General features: G+C 45.0%; 1 protein-coding gene across 2 annotated transcripts in view; it reads right to left on the reverse strand.

Annotated features, from left to right (window-relative positions):
* Cmtr1 (Cap methyltransferase 1) overlaps window positions 1–14,326 on the reverse strand; it is a 55,355-nt gene extending 41,029 nt beyond the window's left edge. The window contains exons 1-7 of one of the 2 annotated variants that reach the window (XM_077665535.1): window positions 14,130–14,323; window positions 12,266–12,337; window positions 10,100–10,207; window positions 7,580–7,675; window positions 4,006–4,074; window positions 3,421–3,501; window positions 298–329 (exon numbers count right to left, since the gene is read on the reverse strand). In XM_077665535.1, the coding sequence (XP_077521661.1) occupies window positions 298–329; window positions 3,421–3,501; window positions 4,006–4,074; window positions 7,580–7,675; window positions 10,100–10,207; window positions 12,266–12,337; window positions 14,130–14,160 (489 nt within the window). In that variant the 5' untranslated portion in view covers window positions 14,161–14,323. Of the gene's footprint in view, window positions 1–297; window positions 330–3,420; window positions 3,502–4,005; window positions 4,075–7,579; window positions 7,676–10,099; window positions 10,208–12,265; window positions 12,338–14,129 lie in introns of both variants that reach the window. The other variant, XM_077665536.1, reaches the window with a different exon arrangement.
* Between the last annotated feature and the right edge of the window lie 1,332 nt (window positions 14,327–15,658).

The following is a 15,658-nucleotide window of genomic DNA, read 5'->3' on the forward strand; positions in this document are numbered from 1 at the left end:
CATTGCGTGTATGTGCCGCACCCCGAAAATTGGCCCTCGAATCAGGAAAAAAAAAGTGCGACCCTTACACGTGTTAATACGGTATCTTTCTCCACAGCAAGCTCACAGCACCATTCCTGTCAGAACTTGGCACAGAACATAACCAGCCCAAACTCCCCCTCTTTTTTTTGCATCACAAAAAAACAATAGACGCAAATACTAATATGTGTCCAAAAGAATCACTGGTGCACTATAGAAGGCAGTAGAAAACCCAGAAAGGCTACTGCAACTGGTCAGTCCAACAAAAAATGAGCTTACCATGAGCTTCTTTGAAACATTGCTGTAGTGTCCTGAAACAACAAAAAAATGCAGTCAGAAAGATAATGACGATTCAAAAGTGAACTTGGCATCATGTTGCCGATACAGATCCCGCATGCTTTTTGAAAATGTAGCACCCACCAAAGAAGAAGAAAGAAAGTTGACAATTCCTTTCCGAGTAGAAATTTCATATCATACGTCTGCCTATCCATCCGTCCGTCTGTCCATCATCAATAAAAGCACGCAGTCAGCCATGGTCTTGTTGCCGTTGTGTAGCGTCATTTGCTTTGAAAGGTGTTTGTTGTATCTTGGCGTGGCGCAGTTCAACAATTTTGTGATAGTCGATGGCATTGGCCAATCGTTGCAAGATAAAGTCAACATGCTGAACACCAGCTCTAAAGGTCAGATTCACATTTTTTACGCAAGGTTAAAGTAAATTGCAGGATGGTTACGAGTGTATAAGGTGAATGTTTAAGAGATCGCTGCACTGCGAAAGCAGTTAATTATTATCGATCGCAATCTCGAGCTCACCAGGTCGCCAAGGTCTGCACTGCGGACAGCACAAAACTGAGGAACACACTATGAAAAGCTAATTCTTAAAAAAAAGTAGCGGTAAGCTCTCAACAGCAAAAGTGCAGGGTGGGTTCATTATAAGAGTGGATGCATTGCGCGAGTAAATAGGATACACCACAAAAGTTGTTCCTAGACTAAGAGACAGACGGGGTGAAACAACAAGGTGCCCTCACGAGTTTAATCGTGTTAGCACGTGAAAAGCATGCCAGCCAAGAAACTACTCTGTCCTGAGCGTGTGCACACAACCAGATATACAGTAAAACCTCATTAATTAAACTCCCGTTAACTCAGAAATTTGGATAATTAGGACTGCCACCACGAGTCCCACCAAAACACCCATCCAAGTCTTTGGCGTCGGAAGCTTGTTTATTTGGATGCCCTGCTGCTGGCGTCAGTTGATTCGGATGGGCTGCCAAAGCAGTGCTGCGTCAACGTATGAGTGGCACGACAAGCATCCAAACATTCACCCACAGACCGAAACTGCACACCACACTGTTTCGCGTGCCCCTCTGATGTGCGTGAAACAGCAGGCACGTTGACGATCGGCAGGCCGCTGTCGATAGTTTTGTTATCAGAGCTTCGCTGCCAGCCCACAGCAATGGTGGCTGCCTACCGCTCATATCAGCCAGCCAGCCGAGCCTATAGCTGCGTATCATTTACAACGGTGATCGCTTTGTCGCTAATTTTTTTTTTCTTTTTCGAAGCAGTCTCGCCGATATGGCATCAATGCATGCTCCCCTCACTTCTGTCCATACAGCATTTCCATTCGGCAGCGCGCCAAAGCTCCATGCTTGTCATGTGCCGTTTGCCATTAGTGCTCTGAAGCCTCATGTGCAGCGGCATCTGCAAAGGAGCTCCAGTGGTGATAATGATGGATTTTTATGGTGCAAGGGCATCTGTGGCCAAAGAGCGCCATGGCACAAGGTATTTTTGACTGCTTGAGGTGGAGTCAAAGACCCACTTCCCAAGCATTTCACCCTAAAGAAGCCGAGCACCAGAAAGGGGAAAGGTTGTACCCATTGTATCACCGGTGGGTACCCGGCGGCACTGGGGATCGAACCCCGCACCTCCCGCATGAGAAGTGGATGCTCAACCACTTGGCCACCGCGGCAGTAGATCCAGTGGTAATGCATCGCTTGCAGAAAGAAACCGCGAAGACCGTTACTATTACGGAGCAGTTCTGCTTCCAACACTCCTGATAGCGTGTGAATTATAAACATTAGACAGAACTGCAAAAAATCACCACTGTCTCGCAGCTTTAATCTTAAAAGGAGGAGACCATTGCCCAGGTTCTCACAAAAGAAATTTTATTTCCAGTTTTTGGGGGAGCATTCGATAATTTGTCACTCGGATAACTGGGGCGTTTTTCTGACTCCCTCGAATTAATGAGGTTTTACTGTAGTGCCGTAAAAAGGAGACAGCAACAGTGGCAAAAGCACCAGCCCGAAGGCACGTATTTCATGAACAAGTGCAATGGTGTTCCGACTGCCTCTTCTATACTGCCATGTACTACTGCACTCAATATGAGCTACAGCACGCGAGTGCCTGAGCGGGCGCTACCGCAGTGTATACTGAACACGATAAGAAAATCCAGGCAACCTGCAATTTCGCAGCTGGGGGACAACGTTGCGAATAGGAAAGCATTTCCTCCAAAGGCCACAACAGTGGCTCGACCAATTTAGGAAGCAATGCAGGTTTACTGGCTGTACCAGCTGAACAGCCTTTGGCCCAATTTCCTGGTGAGCATGCTTACCACCGGCATCAATCTAGTAAACTTCAGACATTTAGACACCGTAGATCAAACAATGGAATGATCTTTTAGGCGCTTTCAAAACGGTCAAATTGCTGCTTTTCTGCAGATCATAAATGTTTGCGCACTGGCTCTATCAATGAGAACAACGCTGTTATAGCTGCTAAAGAAAAATAATAGAAAGTTGGGCTAGTTGTACAGAACTACATATTTTAAGTGATATCAGCCCCCATCCACTTTTTTGCACTGATATCACAAAAAAAAAAAAGACTGCTAAAGACCATCCCATATACATACCTAGAAATGTTACTTTTGAGGCCAAATTTAAACTGAGCAAGTGTAACTAAATCTACGAAGTTAACTTGCATTTCGCGTAGTAGGTTCAGCTGCGTTCCTTAATAAACTGATAACATGGTACAAATTTGCCCAGAATACAGCCTGTATGCTAATTTTCCACTACCACAAGGTAAAGGAACGATTAATAAGTGGCAAGATGCCATTAAAAGCAAGCAATGCTCACTACAGCACATAAAAAGCAGCATCACAATGCGGGCTAATTGTAACTAAAGAGCTGTCCGAAATACACAAATTATACTGCTGTCTATTTAACTGGTAGGTCACTGGTAATGTCTAATACTGCTAAACCCGCAAAACCAAAGCAAGAGGATGTGTCCAGTGTCCCATAATGGTGCTGTTCTAATGCACAACAGAACGATATCGGTTAAGACAAGCACTTCCACGACCCAACATAATTTTAAAGCTCAACACATCTAAGTTTAAAATGAGTATTCAAGACTTACCACCCATGGAAATGCCCGAGCCACTTTCAACATCATCGTCATCTTCTTTTGACGAGTCGTGGGAGAACCTCTGGAACTTAGCTGCAAGAGTGCAAGAGAACAGCATCAGTACAAGTGAAAAATTTTGCATACTCTTGCAGACGACATGCAAGTGATCATAAGCACAGGTCTGAGGCTGAAAGGCCCAAGATATAAATGGAGTTTTAAAGTAGCTTCAGCGGTGACGACACTGCCATTAAATATCCTTTTCGCACTTGGAATATAATTTGTCATCCTACCGAAAGATCCCCACGTCAACCTAAAAGAACATAGCAATTTCAAAAGCTTAAGTACTTCCTTATTTTAGACAGTCAACCACTCAAATCATTCTTCCTTGTAGCTTTAATCTCTTTAGAGGTGTAAGCAATTCATGTGTGAAGGTTGCTTCTATTTCAATACATCTGCTCCTGAACATTTGCAAAAACAGTGCATCTAAGAATTTCTAAAGTAAAAAAAAAAAGCTAAACTCACTCAAGCGCTACACAAGCCCTTGCACTTAATGTTCAGAGCACACACAAAGGCTTGAAGAGTACAAGCAATTCTCACCTTTGGGACTATCATGCATGCCGCTTTTCCGCTTTCTGTTGTTTACCGCGCCAGGTGACTTGTACTTGCCTGCAGTAGATGTAGAAAACCTTGTCAATCAAGAATCAACAACTTGGCTTTACTTTCACAACATAGGAAAATAAAAAAACCAACCTTTCACAGGGGATCAGCTCTTTCATGAAAGCGGTTGAATCTACCCAGAATACGCTCTAAAATGATGTTTTTTATTCATATTTCAAGGCTACAAAAAAATGCATTCCAAGTTCTCAAGTACACTGGGTGATACAAGCCCTGCTTTTAAGAATATTTTTTGCATTCTTGAATATTTACCCTCGCTAGAAAAAGAACAGGAAAAATGCCCTAGCAGTGAACGAAGTAATTAACAAGTAACTTTGAACTTCATAAAAGATGCACATTTTATTAACTACTCACGATGTGCGGCAAACGCCTCAAACTAAGAGCCAAGAGTTCCCTGAGACCTCTTACGCGCACTCAAGACTTCAACGATTCTAGATTGAAAGTATCCAACTGGACTTGCGGCGCCATCTGTTATGAAAAGGCACAAAGGGGTACTGCGAACAGTACCAAACGTTTTGTTTTTTTCTTATCACAAGGCAATTCTGGTCAAGCTTGCTTGCTGGGCACATACAAGACAACGAAGTTATTCTTCCAGTACTTTTGAACACACCTAGTCTTCCCATAAAGATATTTCTAAAATTGTTAGCCCCCATTAAGCTCCCTGTATATATGGCAGCCAGACTGATATCGTTGACTTCTGAAATTCTTCACATCTTGCTCAATACAGCTTTTCATATATGCTACATACAAAAGATAAGTTACTCTAGATCTTGCACCTTTGAATGAATAAATGAGCTGTTTATTCAGAAAGGGAAGCTCATGGCCGTTTGCTGGGGAATTGGGTTGTTAAGGAAGGGAAATGTAGGGGTCTTTTGATACATGAAGGGACGGCATGGGCCACGCTTTACACTGCTTTGTAGAGGCCACATAGCATATTTGCCAATATCTGCCCAGATGCTGTTCACTCCGGCTCTGGTCAATGCACGAAAGTCCTCGCCATCGGTGGGAAAACCATGCTTGGCGACGAGGCCGTCGCGTCCCTTGCGGAACTCTGAACAATGCCAAACTAGGTGGTACAGGTCAGCTCGACACGTACAGCCACAGTACGGGCACTTCGCAACGTCAATATTGCCCTCTTGATGCCAGCGAGGGACGGCAAGCCATCTACGGATGATGTTTGGCATGTAGGCGGCATCGGCGATGACCTTATTAATGAAGATCTATGCTATGTGAGAGCAGCTGAGGTATAAAGGTAACCCGGTGGTGTAACGGCCATAAATCGTGCGTGGCTCCTCTGTTTGGCGTGTTCTAGTCTGCACGTTAGGTTAGCCAAGCTGTTGGACATATCGGCACGGTCATCAGTAACGGCGGGGTATACCAGCGGAGGAAGGAACGAGACACAAACCCGAGCCGCGTTGTGAGCAGACTGGTTCCCGTCGTCATCGCACGTGTGTGCAGGGATCCACGCGAGGCGGATGCGTACATTGCGTGTTGAGAGGGTTCTGATTATAGAAGTAATCTGCTGTGCAATTGGGTGGGTCGAGAATGGTTTGTGGAGCTCGCGTACAGCTTCATGAGAATCAAAGAGTACTCTGATTTTGAGCGACAAGTCAGTTTACAGCAATTGATTGCCGACCAGAACGTTTTCCACCTGCAGTAGAGTGCCGTATGTAGCAAGCAGCTCCCGTTTCTTTATGCACCCATCTGGTGCACGAATACTACGGCAGCCGTTGAAATTGAAATTCTCAGGGCTGCGCCATGCCATTGATATGGCGCTGTCTTTAAGGGATGCACCTACGTATATGTCCTCATCTTGTTCTCCATCAGCGGCCGTGTGTCGAGCAAGGGGGGCCGTGCCGCTGTATGTGCTCCGGGGGGAGCTGTACGTCTGTAGCGGCCGAGGTGTGGACGAAGCCAGGGCGGAGCCGGCCTTCATAATCAACCGGTGCCGAGAGTTCGTCCCAGCGTTCCAAAGCGCGCCCCCTTTCGTGCAAGTTCTGCATGTTTCGGGCCCGTTTACAGCTTCCTCAATGATTTTGTGTATAGGAGGAAGGGCCACTGCTTCCTCTACAGCCGTGATGTGCGTATGTAGTGGTAGGCCTGTTATGGTGCGTAACGTGGGCCTATGCAGACGAGCTTGGTCTTCGTGTATCTTCGTGGTCCGTTCGTACGAGGGGGCGCCGTAGAAAATCTTGCCAACTGCTACCGTGCGAGCCAGCATCTGACAAGCCTCCTGCCTTGCACCACCGTACTTGTTTGACATATGAGCGATGAGATGTAGGGTACTCTTCCAGGTGCTCTTGAGGTGTTTGATCCAAGTACGAGGACTGTTACAGCTGCTGCAGGGCACACTGAGAAGCTTGAGTGATCCGTTATAAGGTGTGAGCACCTGGCGTGCCATGAGAAGATACAACTGTTGGGATGGGTTAGTACGAGTCCTGCCATCAATGCTGAGAAACTCAGTCGTGTCAGGTGCCAGTTCTAGGCCCAGCTCTATTAGTGAGGTCTCCAGGCTATGCACCGTTGCCTACAGAAACTCAAAATCATTGGCCTCGGCCCACACTGTTACGTCGTCCGCGTAGATTGCGAATCTTGCTGCACTGTTCTGTTCTAGGCATCTTTCTGCATCTTGCACGTTTAAAATTACTGTCTTTATGGTAATAAAAACAGCATAGATCCGATTATCTTGTAAATATCACGTTGGTATAACTGCATATGCAATCCTGCAGTGCATCCTAGAGATAAATTCAACAGCTGTGTCTACCAACAAAGATGCAAGGCAATCACAACCACCTAATTAAGGTCTCCTACTTTGCATCCACAGTCAGGTGACCATCAGTGACCACCAGCTACTTCTAGACTATCAGTCATATAATTTTCTGACCACACAAAAACAGATAAACGCTGAGGTATAACACTGAGATTAACTCAATGTTGAGTAGACAGCAAAAGCTCACGGGACACGCACGCACGCCGTCAGAAACTTCAAATTATGCTTGGGACCCATCAGTGAAAACTGCACTAGTCTCTGCAACCACTCAATACAGCTTACACGGTACAGGTCATGTGCACCAAGGGCACTAGGAAACTCATTTTTGTCATACGACATAAATCTGCCCCATGAACTTTCGCTGCAGGCTACACATTAAAATGCACTCCGAAAGAAGGTGACAGCCCAGACTCCCAACCACCGCCACCACCAAGGTTAATAAATCCCGCGTAAGCCAACGAATGTGACGACAAACAGCATTTCACGCAGTATGAGTGAAAACGCAACATGTACTGGGGGTGGTGAGTGAAAGCAGATGGCGGGGACAAACGCAGGAGACACGGTGACACAAATGCAGACGCAACCTCCACACCAACAGCAGCAGCAGAAGCACAAACGGATTTCCCAGGTCGAAGCATCAAACACACAAATGCACGCACACACACACACAAACATCAGCACCACTCACAGCACGTTGCTCCGGCCACCGCCACACACCATCCTTACCCCTCCACGTGTTTTTCTTGCCGCCGCCACTGTCATCGCTGTTCGCGCTCTCACCGTCCTCGTCTTCACTGCTGGACGGAGCCTTTTTCACTTTACCTGTGGCCATACACACGTACACACACACACGCACGCACAAAGTCCACACTGTGACCTCAGAACAGTATCAATACTATCTTGGGCAGAGGCCGCATTCCAAAGTGATCATTTCTTGCTATGTGCCTTTCGCGATGCACACCTATCACACGTACCCCGTCCAGTGAGATCAAGCATGACTGAAGAGATTTCTCGGAGGATGCATTTCTCATGCACACTGACTCAATGCAACATTAGCTGCTGAGCACAGAGACATTGAATGAAAGGCACACTGGTGTCATGTAGGTTTCTTAATATACAGCTGAACAGCCGTCTTTTCGTGGACTACGAATACATTTAGGTAGCTAGGCCTTGGACTCTTCTTAAAACTGCTACGAATGTGATGCACAGAGAACTACGCCATTAAATCAATAAAGTGCGTTGCTTTTGACAGAATCAGGTAGAAGAAAACATAGCTATGTACACAAATGCATTCACTGCAGCAAGGAACTTTGCCATGTAAAGTGGAAGCACTGCAGAAAGTGATCACTGAAGAACACAGCCCCTTGTTGTGGCATGGCTCTCAAATAAAGAAAAAGCAGTGGGGACTAAGTGTTTTATACCTTGAACTTCATTTACAAATTAAGTTACTGTCTACGCAGGATGACAACTACGCTTTAGGCTGCTACAACATGGTGTGTAGACCATTAAAGGCTCCATTACCAGGCATACAAAGCAGCTTTCAAGTTTGCAGTGTTACAGATAACAAGTACTTTGTGTGTTAACCTCCTACCGCACAATGGCCGAAGTATGTTTGAAGCAGTCGGCTGGGTTACAAGAAGCTTGAATAAGAAAGACAGTATAAAAGTGCCTATTCCCTTGAACTGCAAGGCCACACAAAAGCGCTCATTTCAAAGCTATTGCCTAACATGCCAACTGAGTTCATTCAATATGATCTAGATAGCGTGCTGTCATTACAGCGTAAGGGTATTGGTAGATGGGCAGCTCCACACTTTTCGGCTGTCCTTTTTTATTCAGCACTCTACACTCTCTTTAAAATGAGTACTTTTTTTTTCACAGCTTTCTACAGCCTGGGCCAGCTATGCAAAAACTTTCCGTAAGAGTTTGTGCACATTTAACTAGAAACCTGAACTCCAAGCTGCCCAAGGAGTGACAGTAGCTACAATGCACACAAACTGAAAAAGGACCATGCATGCATAGTGAATGAGGATATCGTACTCAACTATGGCATATTTTCAGCATTAACCAAACAACTTCCGAATATTACAAACGACCAAAACTCAATAGAGCTTCTCTACCAATTCGTGAATGAGACTGTGGGTTCATCCTTTGGCAATGCATGTGTTCTGCTACATTATTTCAATTTTCTTTTTCCAACTAAGAAACTTTCAACTGCCAACATTATCTCTTAAGTGCACTGGACTGTTCACTTCACCCATTCGTCAGGCTGCTTAAAAAACTAGACACACATCCCCCACAACCTCACAAAACTAGCAAGTAAGCAGTGCACACTGTGTGTGTATCCCTATTAGCAAGAACGGAACTGCGGCAAGCCAAAAAATTGTATAAAGGTAGAAGATAAGCCCAAACTTCATGTGGAAATTTGGCATATATGCCCACTGATGTAGATTATTCACCAAATATAACTGATTTAGGACTCTTTAATAGCTTAATTAATGCACTCTTCCATCTATTTCACCATGAGCAAGTACCAAATCAACACGACAAATGCAGTGTAGCAAGCATTACATTGAGCAGAATAAGTGGTTGCGATTTGCAATGCTGCACTTGCACGCAATTATTTAAACATCATTCATAACTAAAATTAATTACTATAATAAAAGTTCACTTTAGCATGCCTTCAAAAGTTACCTCCGAGGACAAGTAGGCCTGCATAATGACTAGGTAAGCCAGCAGAATAAATGAAAAAGTAAGTGCAGGAATCCCACAAGCGAGAAGTCAAATGTGCTTTATTAGTTGCCTCCTGAACTACTCACATGCGCCCCGAATAAAAAATGTACCAAAGGAGCAAACAGTAGTTGCTAGGAACATCCCCATTTTTATCAGAGTTTTTTTCACATGTGCCCTAACAAAAATGCAGTGTGCCATATCAACACTGTCCAAACCTGCACTCATATGCCGTGTTCTGCAACTGTCAACAGTGGAAATGCAATTTAATGGGCTTGCACCAGAGAGACAGCGCTAGCATAACTGGCTGCCCTCAAGGAGCAAAACAGCTACTTGCTCAAACTAATGGCTAATACAAAAGACTCAAATTAGTGTTATTAAGAAGCAGTTGTAATCACTAGAGTTAAATGAGAGCCTTTGGCAAAACCATGGTAACCATGGTATGCATGCCAAATCTTCACAGCAAGTATAAAGAACTCTACTCATAAAGGGAGTATAAAGAGACTCAATCCAGCTTACCTGTATCATCGTTGACACTTCTCCCTTCCCAGTCATCTGTGTTGCTTCCCTCTTCCTCTTCATCGTCTCCGCACAGCTTCGGCATAGAGAACCCCGCCTTCTTGGGAGCTGCAGAAAGCAGGCCACAGAATATTTAACGAGTGAAGGTAGAACAAACAAAGTGATGATGATGATGAATTTTTATGACGCAAGGGCAGCTTGGCTGAGAGCACCAAAGCACCAAGGTATTCTTCGTCTCTTCAAGGTGGAGTCAAGGAAACATTTACCAAGCATTTCAGTCCAAAGAAGCCGATCACCAGGTCAGGGGAAAGCTTATACTCCTTGTACCACCGCTGGGTACCAAGCGGCACTGGGACTGAACCGCGTTACTCCCGCGGACGCGAGCCGGATGCTCAATAGACAAGGCCATCACTGTGGTAAAATAGCGCAGAATAGTTGGAGAACGGAATAGGCTTGGGCAGGTTGGTAATTCATTGTAACACAGTAATCATAACGCGGGAAAAACGCAGGACAAAGACGAGATGGGACAAGCGCTTGTCCCGTCTCGTCTTTGTCCTGCGTTCTTCCCGCGCTATGACTACTGTGTTAGAATAGCTGGACCTCTTCACAGTCCCCCCTAGCAAATCAAAGAGAGCCTAACTGACTGGAACGAGATAGACAGAAGGAAAAGATGTGACCGGCACTGCTTGGTCTCATTTTTTCCACATTTTTTGAATTTTTATTAACTTACCGATTCACTTCTACTGCTTCTTTCACTCACTTACTTTTTTTTTTTTTTTGAGAAGCTGATCATTGCATACTGCCAGCATAGGTGCCTGAATATGACTAAAGTTATAGTATGACGTTGTTGTGTTGGGTTTCACGGTATCTGAACGACTAAGGCCACCAAGCACCCCACCTCTTTCTATGACACACTGGCAGTGGGCGTGGTGGCTAGCCCTCCAGTAGACAGGCTCGTGTCCTCCCCCTTTCCATCCTTGTATCATTCACTGAACAAGAAGAAAATTGCGAATATCTGTCTGTTGCGCTTAAGGTCTACAAGTTTTCAAAAAGTTTCAATCCATTTAATATATTTCCTTCTTTACGGCTTGCGACAAATATACAATTGCATTTTCTCCTACGAAAAAGTTGTGACGGAAAAAAAAAATGTGCTTGTGGTAAAATACTGTGAAATGCTTTTGTCCCAGTTTCTTAAGTTTTATGCTTGGAAATAATACTATGAACACGTCTCCACACAGTTTGCAGAGTCTTTCCTGGTTTCACAAGCATGATGCTGTGAGCAAGGGGCGTTTGTCCAATGCCAAGGCAGCAGAAAGTAGTGCTGCACGGGGGTACAGAAAAAAGCACAGATAATGCATTTAAAACTCATTCTAAACAGTGCTAGCATAGAGATGTCAGCAAAGGATTGCCTGCTGTTCCACTTTTCAGGCCACAAGTGGCACACGAAGAAAGTGAAGCAAAGGTGAACTATCATCCGGCAAATGTCTTTGGTCCTGGGCCGCACAATCAATAATGGCATTCAAAAAACAGAGTAAAAATGGGAATAGACGGAAGTAAATTCTAAGGTTTGGTTTATGGTTTATGGGGGTTTAACGTCCCAAAGCGACTCAGGCTATGAGGGACGCCGTAGTGAAGGGCTCCGGAAATTTCGGCCACATGGGGTTCTTTAAAGTGCACTGACATCGCACAGCACACGGGCCTCTAGAATTTCGCCTCCATCGAAATTCGACCGAATTTCGCCTCCATCGAAATTCGACCACCGCAACCGGGATCGAACCCGCGTCTTTCGGGTCAGCAGGCGAGCGCCATAACCACTGAGCCACCGCGGCGGCTCTAAATTTTAAGGTAAGCCGTATATAACTCTTCTGACCCAGTGTGGTAATCCTAACAACTTTGTGTTGAACACGCTGTGAGGATGACCAATACAAAAAGCTATTGGTCCTGAACTGCAACGTAAGCTCTGTTTTCTTCCCCATAATCTGAAGTGTCCCTCAGGCACTCTGCCTCGGGAATAAAAGCTGTTTAACGTGTAAATTAATCTGAAGCGTGCACAGGAATTAACAACGCATTTCTGATCACTTTCTACTCTTTAAGAAAATATGGGGTAGCTGGCTGCCTACCTTACTATGCATGACTAAAGACAGCATGCAAAAGACACACATATACCTTGTGCTGGACGAAAACTTTGCGTCTTCTTGGGTGACTCGTGGTCGTTATCCGTGTCATCCTCACTTGTATCTGCAAAACAAGCCACTTTTTTCAACACACAGTCTCAAGAACGGCAGGATGCAGAAGATTTTGTTATCACTTCCATTAATTTTAGTAGAACATAAATGTGCAACATATCCAAATCATGAGAAATTAAAATTAAGGCTACAATTTCTTCTACTCAATTTTATATATAATACAAACACCTCTGTTTTTTTATATTCACTGCCCTAGAGTACTGCCAGCCAACTCAAGACAATCAATTTTACTTCTTGCAAGCAGCATGTTTTTCATGATCCTGCTTTCTTAAAAATTAGGTTTCAGCATCTGGAAATTTGAAATGAATACCAAATGGGCCTGCAAAGTGATGCAGAGCAAATAAAAAAAATATAAAGAGTTACAGATGCTGTACACAGCCTACTCCGTAACACAACACATTTACACAGTAGTGGAAGACAGCCACAACGCATTGGCTTATCGTTCACTTGTGAGCAAATGAAAATATTTGTCGAAGCTGTAGCACGGCACATGCAGCTTTAACTCTACTAGAACAAGTTGGGACGAGCAATGTAGCTAGGCCAAGTTTACATTAAACGGCACAGCACATCATATCTTGAAGAAGAGACATGGCATAGTAGGACCAGAATTTTGGCCCAAGGAAATAGAAGCACAGTCAACAGCTGCGAGCTTGTGTTACTTTGTTGAGTGAATCAGCATATTATTGTATTATCTGTGGCGTAGTAAAACTATATTTTGGTTTGGTCTGGTTTATAGAGTTTAGCATCCTAAAGTGATTCAGGCTATGAGGGTCACCATAGTGGAGGGCTGAAAGGATTTTTACCACCTCACGTTCGTCATCTTGCACCGACATCGCACATTACACAGCCCTCTAGAACCTCACCTCCATCGAAATGCAACCGCCGCGGCCGGGATCGAACCCGCGTCTCTCGGCCTGGCAGCCGAGTACCATAACCACTGTGCCACCACGGCAATTTCAAGGCAGTCGTTGCCTTCATAAATTTGTATACCAAGTGTGCCACAGGTATCCAAGGCAATGGGTGCGTGCGTGCGTGCGCGCGCGCGCGCGCGTGCGTGCGTGGTAATGCATGCACCTAGCATTGGCAGTTACAATTATCGACGACGACACGCATGCAGTTTCTTGTTTCGACGTTTTCTACTATTCTGTTTTAGCTGGTTATAAATGGCTGACAGTTAACGTAACTCGAACACTGACAACCTTAGAACGGTTTAAAGCAGTTGCATGAAAATATATAAAGGTTGTGAAACGGAAACTATGTAATAGAGATAAACGGCAGCTTTCACTCAAACAATGACTGTCAAACAAAAACATAACGCCACTTCGTAGTAGAAAAACAGCGGCGTTCCAGCTGTGCACAGATCCGCACGTAAGTAAATACTCCGGAAAATTACACGCATCTACTTCTGTTTGTACGGAAACAGACAAGTGTGCGGCACTCCGAATTACCGCTTTAAAAGTGCCGATTTCTACTAAACAATTTTACGCTCGAATGACAAACAGCGACCGATTCGCCGCCCAGCGCCTCAACACCGACATTATCCCAGCGTTCATCGATGAGCGGTGGACTTTGCCATAAGTACGCGAACTGTCGATAACGCCGTATCGCGATAACCCGATAGCACCTGGTAAGCTTAACATGGCAGCTCCGCCCAAGCTCAGCACCCCACATCACCATCGGCGGGAAACGACTCTCGATAACCACCGCTAGAACTCGATTTAACGCGAACTCTTTTGACACGCAAACAAGTAGCCGGTCCGCATCACTAAGGCAACCCGTCTTACCTGAAAGCATCTTCGGCTTGAACGCACTCATTGTTGAGCAACGAAGCTCGGACTAGAGTTCACGATTCCTACCTAAACGTAGTTTTAGTTTTGAGAGCGTTTATATCAATGAAGGGAAGTAAAACGCTGAACCGGGAACTAAAGAAAGGAGCGGCCCATGCTAAAACCAGGGCGGCGCCATGTTTTTTGGGTGCGCTCGTTGCGACGCGGTGCGGAAGAACTTGGAAACGCGCTGAACAGGAAATGTTTGAATTATATTTATAGTTGAGCAGTGTGCCACACAGGGAAGCACCTACTCCGCGCGGCCCAGCAGGCTTGAGGTGAAAAATGCATTTTGCATGGAGTGAACAGCCACAAACACGATACAGCAGGCAAAATTTGAGCGGAGAAAATTGAGATAGCCTAGGTTGCTTGAATTGAATTGGCTTTGCGGAAAGGAAATTGCTCAGTGTCTGTCTCACATATCGGTGGACATCCGAACTGCGCCGTAAGGGAAGAAATAAAGGAGCGACTGAGAGAAGAAAGGAAGAAAGAGGTGCCGTAGTGGAGGGCTCCGGAATAATTTCGACCACTTGGGGATCTTTAACGTCAACCGGCATCGCACAGCACACGGGCGCCTTAGCGTTTCCCCTCCATCTAAACGCGGCCGCCGCGGTCGGGTTCGAAGCCGGGTACTCCGGATCAGTAGCCGAGCGCCCTAACCACTGAGCCACCGCGGCGGGTTAAGGTTGCTTGGGCGCATGCATCTTGTCGTCATGCTATTCTCGTAGTAATGAAGCTATCTTTTCCTTTCAGCTATGATTGCATACCCCTTTTATGCCGTGAGGCAGTAAATATGACCTAAAAAAAGTCGGTTTGTTATGAACCATAAGACATATATCAGGCCACTTTTGATCTCAGTCTCATTAAGCGGGTCCCAATTAATTGGGAATGACATGAAAAGTTTCCAGGATCGCAATGTCATTCAAACGTAGTCCATCATTGTCATTACCTGCTTTGAGACAGCCTGCACGAAGATCCCTAAAGACAACGAATGAATAAGCAGCCATGTTGTACCTCATGTGGCCTTAAGCGTCAAAATAATCATCTGGGTGCTAAAGCAAAACCGAATAAATATGTAAGCAAAAATTAGATAACAGTAAATTAGAAATGATTTGCCGGTCGTACGTGATTACCATGTGGTGATGTATATAAAATCCTTTAAATTTATGTGGGAGTTGTTTATTGATGCACAGGACAATAGAGTAATTTTAAATATTAATGAATATTTTTTCTTGTGCTCTTTCGGTTTCGGTTTCAACAGCCGAACGGCACGCGACCGCGAGGTAATCGATTCGTTGTGATTTCAACTCCTGGGCAGGCAAGAGCAGAGGTAAAATTAAAACCAGGAAAGAAGCTACCATGCAACAGTTTTTGCGTTCGTTCTGCGCCCTTTCCTTTCCTCAAAACCAATTTTAGTGTTTGCACACAAACTATTTACACAATACGCGCCCGTATATTACTTCTCCCCTATCCTCTCCCTTTCCCCT

This window comes from Amblyomma americanum, chromosome 5 (assembly GCF_052857255.1).
Source record: "Amblyomma americanum isolate KBUSLIRL-KWMA chromosome 5, ASM5285725v1, whole genome shotgun sequence".
Classification (NCBI taxonomy): Eukaryota; Metazoa; Arthropoda; class Arachnida; order Ixodida; family Ixodidae; genus Amblyomma; species Amblyomma americanum.